The sequence below is a fragment of the Cannabis sativa genome, chromosome 2 (assembly GCF_029168945.1).
Source record: "Cannabis sativa cultivar Pink pepper isolate KNU-18-1 chromosome 2, ASM2916894v1, whole genome shotgun sequence".
Classification (NCBI taxonomy): domain Eukaryota; kingdom Viridiplantae; phylum Streptophyta; class Magnoliopsida; order Rosales; family Cannabaceae; genus Cannabis; species Cannabis sativa.
The window spans coordinates 78,618,493-78,631,685 of NC_083602.1; the positions used below are offsets into that span (position 1 = coordinate 78,618,493).

The 13,193-nt window shown below is 38.6% G+C and overlaps 1 protein-coding gene across 1 annotated transcript; it reads left to right on the forward strand.

The window, feature by feature from the left end:
- Window positions 1-12,378: 12,378 nt before the first annotated feature.
- LOC115720186 (uncharacterized) lies at window positions 12,379-12,858 on the forward strand. Its single transcript, XM_030649344.2, has one exon. The coding sequence runs from the start codon at window positions 12,379-12,381 to the stop codon at window positions 12,856-12,858; it is 480 nt and encodes a 159-aa protein (XP_030505204.2).
- Window positions 12,859-13,193: the final 335 nt, after the last annotated feature.

Consider the following 13,193-nt stretch of genomic DNA (forward strand, 5'->3'; position numbering starts at 1 on the left):
ATCATTAGGTCATGCTTGATCTTCACATTTAGTCCATCCAAATACTTTTCCTTTTTACTGAAGTCGGTTGGCACGATTCTTGAGGCCAACCTTCCCAACCGATCAAACTGCGTTGTGTATTCCGTCACACTCATATTTCCTTTCTGGGTCAGGTGAGTGAACTCTTTCCTTTTGGCACTTCTAACGACCTCATTATAATACTTTGCGTTAAAAAGTTCCTGGAACTTTTCCCAGGTCATTGTGGTGACGTCGTGTATCATGGACACCATGTCCCACCAGACCAACGCATCCTCTTGAAACTGAAATGTGGCACACACCACTCTGTCGTTCCCTGTGACACCAATAAAATTCAATATTCTCGTAATCACTGTTAGCCACTGCTCGACTTTCATGACATCCGAACCTCCCAGAAAAACCGGAGTTTCCTGCTTGCGGAACCTTTCATACTGGGGTTCCATTCTATTCGCCGCTACTACTGGTTCGGTCAGGACAACAGGGGCAGGTGCCACTGGAACTTCTGGCACAGGTACTGCAGGAGCACCTTGCTGTCTCAATCTCTGAATCACATTATCTTGCTCCTCTATTCTGGCTTGCATTTCTGCAAACCTAATTTCCCAATTCTGGGCTTCCTGATTGGCTTGGGCAGCCTGTGGCGGGTTAACATCATCCCGACCACGAGCCCTGCCCCTGGGACCTCTACCTCGGCCCCTAACATTTGGGGGAAACTGAGCTCCTTGACCTTGATTTGACCCGACCGAGTTGCCCTGACTCCTGGTATTTCGCCTGGCGTCCATCTAGTCTGAACAGCGTGCGAAACCAAGAGTTGGCATATCAGGTCATGATCAACGAGAGCTTACTAATGCCGCTTAATTTGAAAATTAAAAACATGCGCCTATTCTACTATCAGGCTACTAACATGCTTCCTAACAGGCTTTTCTTATTTCATAATAATTAAATAAGCTACTAAAGAAATAAAAGCTTACTGAACCGTAGAACGAGCTAATTGTTGATGACGACTGTACATGTCGTGACGATCTTCGAAAGACAACCTGGCGGCTCTGATACCAAATTGTAACACCCTAACTAGCATAGGCATGTTAAGTGATTTTTAAACGTACTGTGCAGCTCGTTGCTAATCAACGAGGTTTATGGAAATCGTGATTAATTAAAATTTTTGCTTTTAATTAAACTTATATAATATTTTCATACAAAATACTTTGGGATCCCATTTACAAAATACTTTACAAAAAGTTTACTGTCTATTACAAAATACTTGTCGCCCAATGACTAATTACAAAAAGCGCTGTTGTCCCGAGGATCGTACGCTCCAGGCCTAACCGCCCCGACATGTACAATCTCCATCGGCTCGTCCTCATGGTTCCTCAGCCTTGGCCTTACCCTTACCTAAACATAAACATACTGTGAGTCGACAGACTCAGTAAGAAAAGCATAAATCATAATCATACATAAATCCCAGGTTATGATCAGACGCCCATACCCCTGACCACAACCCTAACTGCCGTGGCCCACACGATACTGAGTCCCGAACGTTCGTACGACGGTACTTATGACAAAGTAACAGCCTATACTCGGTACACTGGTCATACTCCAGCTGCTAGTCATACTCTAGCCTTACCGATGTGTTACAGTATCAGCCTATACTCGGTACATTGGTCATACTCCAGCTGCTAGTCATACTCTAGCCTTACCGATGTGATACGGTCAAATAGTGCAGTACCACCGACCATATTATCAGCCTATACTCGGTACACTGGTCATACTCCAGCTGCTAGTCATACTCTAGCTTTACCGATGTGATACTGTCAGATGGTACGAAGCCAATATACATATCTAATGTAATCTAACAGGCTTCCTAACATGCACGCTAAACATGTAATACATATGCATACTGTTATACTAATCTTACCACGATTCTGAATTCAGGTGTGCCAGTCAACCTGAGTGGAACGAACTCCACGGTGATTTACAGGCTCCTAAACCATAACAATCACAACAGTGATAAGTGATACGCTAAATCACTTCCCGGGGACTTAAACTAGAAACTAAAAGTTTCCTTATTGATAAAAAGCATGGCAATACCCTAAACAACAAAAAAAAAAGGGAAGAACTAAGGTTCCCAATTTTTCCCCAACCGGTAGACCGGTTCTACAACCGGAATTCCGATTCTGGGAATTCCTGGAAGCCCCATCCGGTAGACCGGATGCTGCAGGCTTCACTGAACCGGAATTCCAGTTCAGTGCAGTTAACAATTAAAATTTCATAACTCATTCAAATCAACCCCAATTCACACCAAAACTTCCAGACCTGCTAAATACCCTAAATAACAAAACCCAAGCAATAGAACCAAGCTTCAAGCACATAAACGCATTTCACCATTGGAGGTTCAAGATTGAGTTCAAAAACTCAAAACTTGACGAACCCCCCAAACATCCGCTAAATCATGCATAATTCAACCTATTCCAACATAATTCAACTCTAGAAAATACATTACACAACAACAACAATCACATCAACAAGATTCCTCATTTTTCCTTGAAAACTATAGTTTTTGAGCCAAAATTCACAAACTTGAACAAGGATAACTAGCATGCATCAAAACCTATCTTATCTCACTTAATTAAACATTTTTAAACCACAGAAAACAACAACAACAATTAAGAGCAGCTACAACCATAATCCAACAAGCATGCATTAACTCATTTTTCCTTAAACTTCAAGAAACCACCAAGAACAAGTTCAAAAGCCTTACCTTAGCTTAGGATCACTACCAACTAGTTGAATTAACAAGAATTACAAAGTAGAAACCCCAGCCCTTGCAGCCCCAAGCAAACCAAGAGAGAGAGAGAGCTTTGAGAGGAAAATTTGGTTTTTTCTCAATTTTTTCAAACTTTGAATAAAATGGAGAAAATGCAATTTCAATTCTTTTATTTCAGCCACAATAACACAACATAATCACATATTCACATTACACTAAGTCCACTAAAGGACAAAATATCATTGGGGCAAAATGACCATTTTGCCCATGCACACTACAATAACATACAAGGTTACTAAAGGGTATTTTGGAAAATTCTAAATTCCCGACCAATCCCGACATTCCCAATGTTTAATAAACTGTCCCAATATACTAACATGCTAAGTTGAAATTCCACTGAGCCAAACACCGAGTTCCATGTTGCCGGGCACCGTAAATGCAAAATTATGAAATTTCACTATATGACATAAAAATGCATTCTGAATTCAAGAATAACAGCATAAATAATTATTTAAATATCTATAAATAATTTTCAGAATTAAATCATAATTAACTGCTAATTTCCAAGTTAAACTAAGCGGTCTTTACACATTGATTGAGTTCTTAACAAGAGCTCAAGGATTTATAAATCTAGAAGATGCTTACGCTCAAGCATATGGAGTACTCCCGCACCTTCCACCAAAATAACAAATGCTCAATGTTTGTAGATGAAAACTCCATCCATTTACCCTCTATCATCTACTTTTACTACTTCCACGGTATATGGACCAAGTACTTCTATGCAGCCAGCTGCACAAGCTAGTTTTTTTGAGTTCAAAGCTGCACAAACTAAGTACAGTACCGCTCCTAGACAAACGAACCAAAAGCAAAAGTTCTAGAGTCCAATATAACCCACTCACAGAGTAAAAAAGAGTTTGAAAGGTCCAAACTAGAATGAGTCTTTGAAGAAAGGAAAAACCCAAGAATCAAGATACACCTATTATAAAAGTCTCATAGATACTCGGGATAATGTATACAAGGAAATCTCTAAGATGGTACATTCATGAAGCCTCCACAATGTATAAAGGCTGAAAACAAAGAAGAGATTCGAGCAAAAAATGTTAATATCATGGTGATATTGGTCAAATGAATGTGACTATATAAAAGATGAAATTGAGGGATTAGTGCAGAACGGATACTTAGCAATTGGGTAAGGATCCTAGTTAAATATCCAGGATAAGCAGTTGCACACAGACAACTTTTCATTCCGGGAGAGCATGGAGTCATAAATCCTCCTCAGGGAGTAGGTCATTCGCAAGGTCTTGGAACACACACTCTAAATCCACAAGTCCTTCAAGGGGCACAGAATGCTCTAGCAGCGGCAGTAACTATAGCCCCCAGTCTCGAAAATCCATACCCTTTAGGAGCTGCATTGCCAGTCTTAGATGGTCATGTAGCAACTATTTTAGGTGGACCTCATATTGCCAAAAACACTCAGAATGCATAATAGTGGTACCTTTATGAGTTGAATAAATGTGAAGCTTGCCACTTGGTATAATCACCTGCCCAACGTCCAAGTATGATGAATTTACCAATGACTTTTACAGAAGATGACGCCAGACATGTGCACTTCCCTCATAATGACCCGTTGGTGATAGCGGCTCAAATAACAAATAAAAGAGTTTCTAGAATCCTCATAGATAATGGAAGCTCTGTGAACATAATTTTTATAAGAGCCTTCCATGCCATTGGTCTTATGGAAGCCAATAAGCAACCATGCCTAATCCAATTGCAAGGTTTTAATGGAGACACATTGATCCCCATGGGAAAAATAAAACTTTTGATGACTATAAATGGGGATGTTCCCGAAAGCAATGTAGTATCATCGTTTAAGTACAACACGTTTGTAATATTCAATTGCCCTACTGCTTATAATTATATCCTGGGAAGACCATTTTTAATTGATTTTGGAGTAGTGACATCCATCTGGCATCGTTCTTAAAATTCCCAAACGATACCAAAAACATAAGGACAAATAGAGGAGATCAAAGAAGTTCACGAAGTTGTTACAGTATTTCAACCAAAATTGTACTCGTGGTCTAAGAAGGAAATAAATCTGAAGCTAGAAAATTTTCCCAACCATCATTGGGGGGTGGTCCAAGAAGATGAGCTTAACCCATGAATTTGTGAGGAACATGTCATCGAACCAATGGAGGAAGTAGAAGAAGTATGCATAGATGATGGAGATCCCACGAAGGGTATCCAAGTAGGGAAGAACCTGCATTTGGTAGTGAAGGAAAAAATTATTTCCACGGTCAAAGCAAACAATGACGTGTTAGCCTAGAGTCATTTCGATATGACTGGCATTAGTGCCCATATTATTTTCCATGTAGTAAACATAGATCCCAACGCTGAACTAGTACGGCAAAATGGAGACCTCTGGATCCAGGGAGGTCAGATGCAATAATTATAGAGGTAGACAAGTTGGCAAACATTGACTTCCTTAGGGAAGCTCTGTATCCCATATGGCTTTCCAATCTGGCTTTGGTCCCAAAGCCTAATGGGACATGGAGAATGTGTATAGAATACATAGATCTAAATAAAGCTTGTCCAAAAGACTATTTTCCACTTCCGTGCATTGATCAAATGGTTGATGCTACTTCAAGATATCAACTCTTAACCTTCATGGATGCATACTCTGGCTACAACCAAATAAAAATGTATGTGGCTAATCAGGAGCATACTAGTTTCTAAATTGAAAAAGGAATCTACTACTATAAGGTCATGCCATTAGGATTGAAAAATTCCAAAGACTCTAACCAGTAAATGTGAATAAAATGTTCAAGAATGTTATGGGTAAGAATATGGAGGTTTACATCAATGTCATGCTGGTAAAATCGAAAACCTTTGAGAGCCATCACAAAGATCTAGAAGAGGCCTTTGTATTAATTTGGGAGTATGGAATGAAGTTGAACCCAAAGAAATGCACTTTCAAAGTTTCTTTAGGGAAGTTCTTGAGTTTCTTAGTGAGTTCTCAAGGAATTGAGGCAAACTCAAAGAAAATTAAAGCTTTTCTTGACATGCCTTTGACTATAAAACACAAAGATGTCCAGAAGTTGACAAGAAGAATAGCAGCACTTAGTAGATCTGTCTCTAAAACCATGGATAAGTGCATACCATTCTTCAACATACTTCAAGGAAATAACAAATTCGAACGGGCAACAGAATGTGAAGCAGCCTTCTAGCAACTAAAATAACATCTAGAGAAGGCTCTTATACTGTCCATACTAGTTAATGGAGAGCCATTGTTCCTGTACTTGGCAGTGTTTGATCATGCCATAAGTGCCACCTTAGTGCGAGAAGAAGGAAAGGTACAACTTCCAGTATATTATGTACTAAAAAGACTGCTAGGTGCAGAGTCCAGATATCCTTTGATCGAGAAGCTTTCCTTTCACTTACTAATTGCTTCACAGAAATTAAGACTACACTTTTAGGCTCACACCATAAGATTACTAACATACCACCCTCTCCATCAAGTGCTACTGAAACCAAAGTCTCAGAAAGACTCCTGGAGTGGCAATGGAATTGAGTCAATTTGATATACAATGTTATCCCAATTTTTGCACTCTGACGTGGCATCACATACTGGTGACACGTGAAATCGACTTCACATATCTGTTCGAAAGAGATATGCCGAATAGATGACCACACATATCTGCACGAACGAAGCCTTCTTAACCGGGCAGTGTACAATTTGAACAACATGCCAACACTTATCAATCTCAACACTTGCATCTTGAATCACAAAGGAAATCCCTATAATCCTGGGATCATATCACAGAGATATGGTAAGCTGTCCAAATCCCTTAATTAGTGTATTATGTATTTAATGTGTTATCTTGCCAATTATAGTCATTGTAAACAGAAGGGAAACTTTTCCAATACAGCTTATAGCCCTATAAATAGTGATCTATCCTCACTGGGCAAAGGGTCGAAAAACTTATCTAAGAGATATACTCAGAGATATCATTGTAAAAGTTCTAAGAGAAGAATCATTGCATTCTTTGTTCCTAAGTCAATACAAATTAAAGGGAGTAAGCTAATACCAAACTGCTCGGGGCCAAACCTCTTTAAAAGGTCTGTGTCTTTATTTATTTCATTTTACATCTATAGTAACTCATTGTCGTTAGCCAAAAGCGAGGCCAACATTTTAATGCTTTCATTGAGATTGTTAAACTCAAGCTCACTCTTTACTTCAGATTCAATCATAAACACGATGGTACAAACTCGTACAGGCGTGGTTGATCAAGTGAATCCATCGACAGTGGATCCTGCATTGTAGAATCCAAGAAATACAAGGGTTACACCAGCCACAAATCATGAGCGACCGCCAACTGTAGGTCACGGTGTGACGTCTCCTTTGAATGGAATCACACCTGGTGTGCAAGAGACTGGAAATATCAGTTCAGTAACCATTCTGGGTATTCCCAGTATTGGGGTTTCGCTAGCAACAAATGCCTAAATAACCGTTGGAGACGACACCAAGATCTAGAACCTCCATGCCGCTCTTGAACTCATGCAAGGTCATACTAATACCTTGCATCATGACCAGGAGGAGCTCCCTGCTGCTGTGAACCTTGCATTTGAAGAGCAAAGACGTCTGTTCACTGAATGGAGGGATAAAGAGGTGGAAACATTGGGGCTCAGCAAGCAGCCATGACGATTGAACAAGACAGGCCACCATGTTAATACAAAGAGCCTATCAGGCTACCAATCAACAACCTGCAACCATTATCCCTTTGAGCCAATCAAACGAAGATCCAGCTGTGAACGCTTCTCAAACCCTGAACTGTAACACCCTAACTATCATAGGTGTGTTGACGTGATTTTAAACGTACTGTGCAGCTCATTGCTAATCAACGAGGTTAATGAAAAATGTGATTAATTAAAATTTTACTTATTTAATTAAATACTTATAACATAGGATACAAAATACTTTGGGATCCCATTTACAAAACACTTTATAAAAGTTTACTAGTTCTTTAAAAAATATTAGTCGCCCAGCGACTAACTACAAAAGCCCTAATGTCCCGAGGATCGTACGGTCTAGGCCTAACCGCCCTGACATGTACAACCTTCATCTGCTTGTCCTCACGGTTCCTCAGCTTTGGCCTTGCCCTTACCTACACATAAACATAGCACTGTGAGTCGACAGACTCAGTAAGAAAAGCATAAATCATAAAACATACATAAATCCCAGGTTATGATCAGACACCCATACCCCTGACCACAACCCTAATCCCCGTGTCCCACACAGTACTGAGTCTCAAACGTTCATACGACGATACTTTTGACAGAGTAACAGTCTATACTCGGTACGCTAGTCATACTCTAGCGGTAACGATGTGTTACAGTATCAGCATATACTCGGTATGTCAGTCATACTCTGAGCATACCGATGTGATGCTGTCGGATGGTACGAAGCCAACATACATATCTAATGTAATCTAACAGGCTTCCTTACATGCACGCGAAACATGTAAATACATATGCATAGTGTTATCATGGTGTTGAGATTATTTGAAATGCACTTTTTGTTTTATATTAGTGCAAGTGGGAGTTTGTTGGGTTTTATGCCCTAAATAAAACTTCATTTCAATGTAATCTAGTTTATTCAACATCAATAAAGAAACAGAAGCATTTTTCATTCATTTGTGTATGTTTTGGTTCATCTTATCAATTGCTTGTCAATTTGATTTATAAATTCATCTGAAACCCTTTTCACATACTTGATCCTGTTTATTGTGCTGTCAACACTTTTGAAAGTAAACATGACTATGTGAATAAAGTTTCCTAGATTTATCAGACACAGTGTTTTACTGATATGATAATCTACAACAGAGTTTACTTGCATTTAAAGAAATGCTATGTTCTTTCCAGAGCATTGGTTAAAGTAAAGCTCAGGTTGGATGCATGGAGTATGCATCGGAGGGGACCGATATTGAACTTTGACTTAGATTTATTAAACTTACCGTAATATCTATTCAAGTCAATATCGCCTAGTTGATCCTAGATCAAATAAACTTAATCCTGTTATGATTAGGCTCAATCTCAAGAGGCTACTCGTGTTCTTTGATTTGTTAGTTAAGCCTACTTTTAGGTCAGGGTGATACGTACATTTTGGGAACACGGTAGTGCAATTGAGTGGGAGCGCTAACATAAACATGGAATCTATAGCTTTTATTTGGCGAATAGTAAGTAAAGGATGATCTCCTTCGAGCTTGACCAAACAAAAATAAATGGTGGAGTACTTATTTCACATAACCTGAAATATCATTTATACGGGGTTAAGTGTTTTAAGGATAAAATACATTGTAGGGTGTAGCAGTAATCTAAATCCCTTTACAATGTAGATCATTCATATAGAGGATCATTGATCAAATTAGGATTATAACAATGGATAACTAATGATGTGTCTATATGGTGGAACATATAGAGCATTCTATATAACTGAGAGTGCAATTCTAAGTTCTATGCCTGGATTCAACGAAGAATTAATAAGTCAGTGAATTTAGGTTATAAATTCTTGATCTGCTTATTGGAAGCTCGGTTATATAGACCCATGGTCACCCCACTAGTTGAGATAATATTGCTTGTAAGACTCATATAATTGGTTTTGATTAATCAATTATAATTATCGAATTAGACTATGTCTATTTGTGAATTTTTCACTATGTAACGGCGAAATTGTAAAGAAAGAGTTTTAGTGGCATATTTGTTAATTATGATACTTTGTATGGTTCAATTAATAAATATGATAAATGACAATATTATTTAATAATTATTTATAGTTATTAAATAATTAGAATTGACATTTAAATGGTTGAATTTGAAAATTGGCGTTTTTGAGAAAATGAGATGCAGAAATGATAAAACTGCAAAATTGCAAAAAGTGAGGCCCAAATCCACATTGCTTAGGGCCGGCCACTTTTATAGGGTTTTTCATCTGATATTTTCATTATTTTAATGCCAAATAATTCAAACCTAACCCTAGTGGAATGCTATAAATAGATAGTGAAGGCTGCAGGAAATTAACACTTAACTTTCTACTTTTTCCTTCAGAGAAAAACCTGAGCCTTCTCTCTCTATACCTAGCCGCCACTTCTCTCTCTCTTTTCTTCCTTGAAATTTCGAAATACTTAGTGATTAGAGTAGTGCCCACACACAGCAAGTGATACCTCAATCATAGTGAGGAAGATCGTGAAGAAATACTTTCAACAAGAAGGAGTTTCAACACTAAAGAAGGAGGGAAAAAGATCCAGGTTCAGATCTTGATAATACTTTGCGACAGAAAGGATACAAGGGTTAGAGATCTGAACGGAAGGAGTCATATTATTGCACTGCACCCAATGTAAGGTTTCTAATACTTTATATGTGTTTATTTCATAATCGTTTTAGAAGTTCATATGTAGGTTGTTAATTAACATACTTGTGAGTAGATCTAAGATCCTGGTAAAATAATTTCCAACATGGACTTCTTCTTTCTCCCCTTCACACGCTGGGGTATAAAGTCTGCCGGATAAAGCCCGTACTTCACAAAGTTGGCCTCCGAGGTGAAGAAAGTGATATTCCGTGCAGCATCCAATAGTTGGATAATACTCTGAGCTCTGTCCGTAAGAGCCAGTGTAAGGGGTGGACGATAATATATTGGGAAATCAAAATTAATCAAGTGTAACCATCAAAGCGTGATGAGAAAAACTCGGTTTCGAGGCACTAATTAAGTGAGAAGCATTAATTATCCAAAAACTAAAGAGACGCCTGGTTAGCCTCACATCGAATAACGAATAGACGCGCCTAACATGTGTCACCCATTCAAACGCAAAGGTAGCTCAGATGAAGTCTACACGCAACTTCGGAAGTCCCGTACAAACTTGGGGGAAAATGTTATCCCAATTTTTGCACATTGACGTGGCATCACATACTGGTGACATGTGGAATCGACTTCACATATTTGCTCGAAAGAGATATGCCGAATAGAACACCACACATATCTGCACGAACAAAGCCTTCTTAACCAGTCAGTGTACAGTCCGAACAACATGCCAACACTTAGTAATCTCAACACTTGTATCATGAATCACAGAGGCAATCCCTATATTCCTGGGATCATATCACAGAGATATGGCAAGCTGTCCAAATCCCTTAATCAGTGTATTCTATATTTAATGTGTAATCTTGCAAATTATAGTCATTGTAAACATCAGGTAAACTTTTCCCTCAAAGCTTATAGCCCAATAAATAGTGATCTATCCTCACTGGACAAAGGGTCTAAAAACTTATCTAAGAGATATACTCAGAGATATCATTGTAAAAGCTCTAAGAGAAGAATCACTGCATTCTTTACTCCTAAGTCAATACAAATCAAGGGGAGTAGGCTATTACCGAACTGCTCGGGGTCGAATCTCTTTAAAAGCTCTGTATCTTTATTTATTTCATTATATTACATGTATATTATATCCTTAATCACTTACAATTTTGACTCATTTACGTTGACCAAAAGCGAGGTCATCATATAATATCAGCCCCAAATTTAAATTAATGGATAAGCCTTAGTTGACTTCATTGTGGAGTGCACAGGGATAAATGACGATCCTAAAATGTCAGTCCCAAAGAGAGAAGTCTAAAAGATATATGTAGATGGAACATCAAATGAAAAAGATTCCAGAGCAAAAATCATTTTAATATCTCCACTAACCTTTAGCTTCAAAGTGAACTTCCTTTCTCGTTCGGAGCTTCCAACAATGAAGCTGAGCATGAGGCTATAATCGTTGTATTACAACTATCAAAACAGGTTAGTGCTAAAATATTGAACTCTATAGTGATTCACAACTTTTAGTCAACGAAGTGTCTGGGGAGTACCAGAAAAAAGGAGAAAAAATGGCTAGTTACGTAGCAAAAACTCGAGAGTTATCGCAACAATTTTAGCCATACTATATGAAGTAAATCCCTAGAGATAAGAACACTATTGTAGACATGTTGGCAAAATTAGCAACGGATACAGAAATAGAAAAATACCACTTGTCCCCATCGCTCATCTGATCACTCTGAGCACAAAAAAACTGGGGGTATCTGGCATCGACCACTCAACTTCTTGGATGGCTCTGATATTCAAGTATTTAAAGACATGTACTCTCCTAGAGGATAGAGTTGCTTCATAGAAGATGTAGTATCAAGCCCCCAAATACGTGATCATGGATGAGAAACTATACATATGTGGATTATCAATGTCGTATCTAAGGTGCATAGCTCGAACGGAGATAAGCACTATTATGCATGAAATACATAGGCCCGACCCTGGGCATAGGCGGCCTAGGCCTATGCTTAGGGCCCACCTATCGCAGGGGCCCAAAAAAAAATATTTACCTTTTAAAATTATACCATTTTTTTACTGATTTTGAAAAATACCATATTTTTTTCTAAATAAGGGCCCAAAATAAGTTTTTTTTCTATGGCCCACTAAAAGTTAGGGCCAGCCCTGAATACATGAAGGATTTTGTTGAGATCACACATGCGGACCTAATCTTTCCAAGAAAATTATTTCCTAAGGCTATTTCTGGCCTACTATGAAGAAGAATCGCACTGAATGTGTCCACAAATGTGAGCAATGCCAGTGTTACTCGAAAGTTCCAAGGGCTCGACCAACAAAGATAACCCTCATGAACAGTCCTTGGCCCTTTGTGGTCTGGGGAATAGACTTAGTGGGATCACTTCCAAATAGAAAGGGAGGAGTCAAATTTTCCATTGTCACTGTTGACTACTTCACTAAATGGGTGAAAGCTAAATCCATGAACATGGTGACTTCCACGAAGGCTCTAGACTTTGTGATTAAAAATATAGTGTGTAGATATGGACTTCCACACAAGATAATGTCTGATGGAAAGCAATTCAATAGTGATCAATTCACTGACTTTTGTACCAAACATGGAATACTCAAAAGCTTTTTTGCAATGGCCAGACCTCAAGCAAACAGACAAGTGGAAGCCCTCAATAACATTCTGAAGACCACCTTGAAAAAGAAACTTCAAACTTGTAAAGCTCACTAGCTGAAAGAACTTCCAAGAGTTCTTTGGGCCTATGGAACCACTGAAAGAACTTCTACATGCCACACTCTATACCCCATGACCTATGGGTGTGAGGATGTAATCCTAGTTGAATCCACAGTGCCTACACACAGGAGGGACACCTACAAACCAACTCAAAACCATGCTCTACTTTAAGAATCCTTGGATTTAATTTAGGAGCTTTGAGAGTAGTCACAGGTCCAACTCCAGATGTATCAAAATATAATTGCCAGAAATTTCAACTCTAAAGTCAAGAGCAGAAGATTTGAAATCAGCGACCTTGTTTTGAGAAGGGTATTTATAGCCTCTTAAGAGAC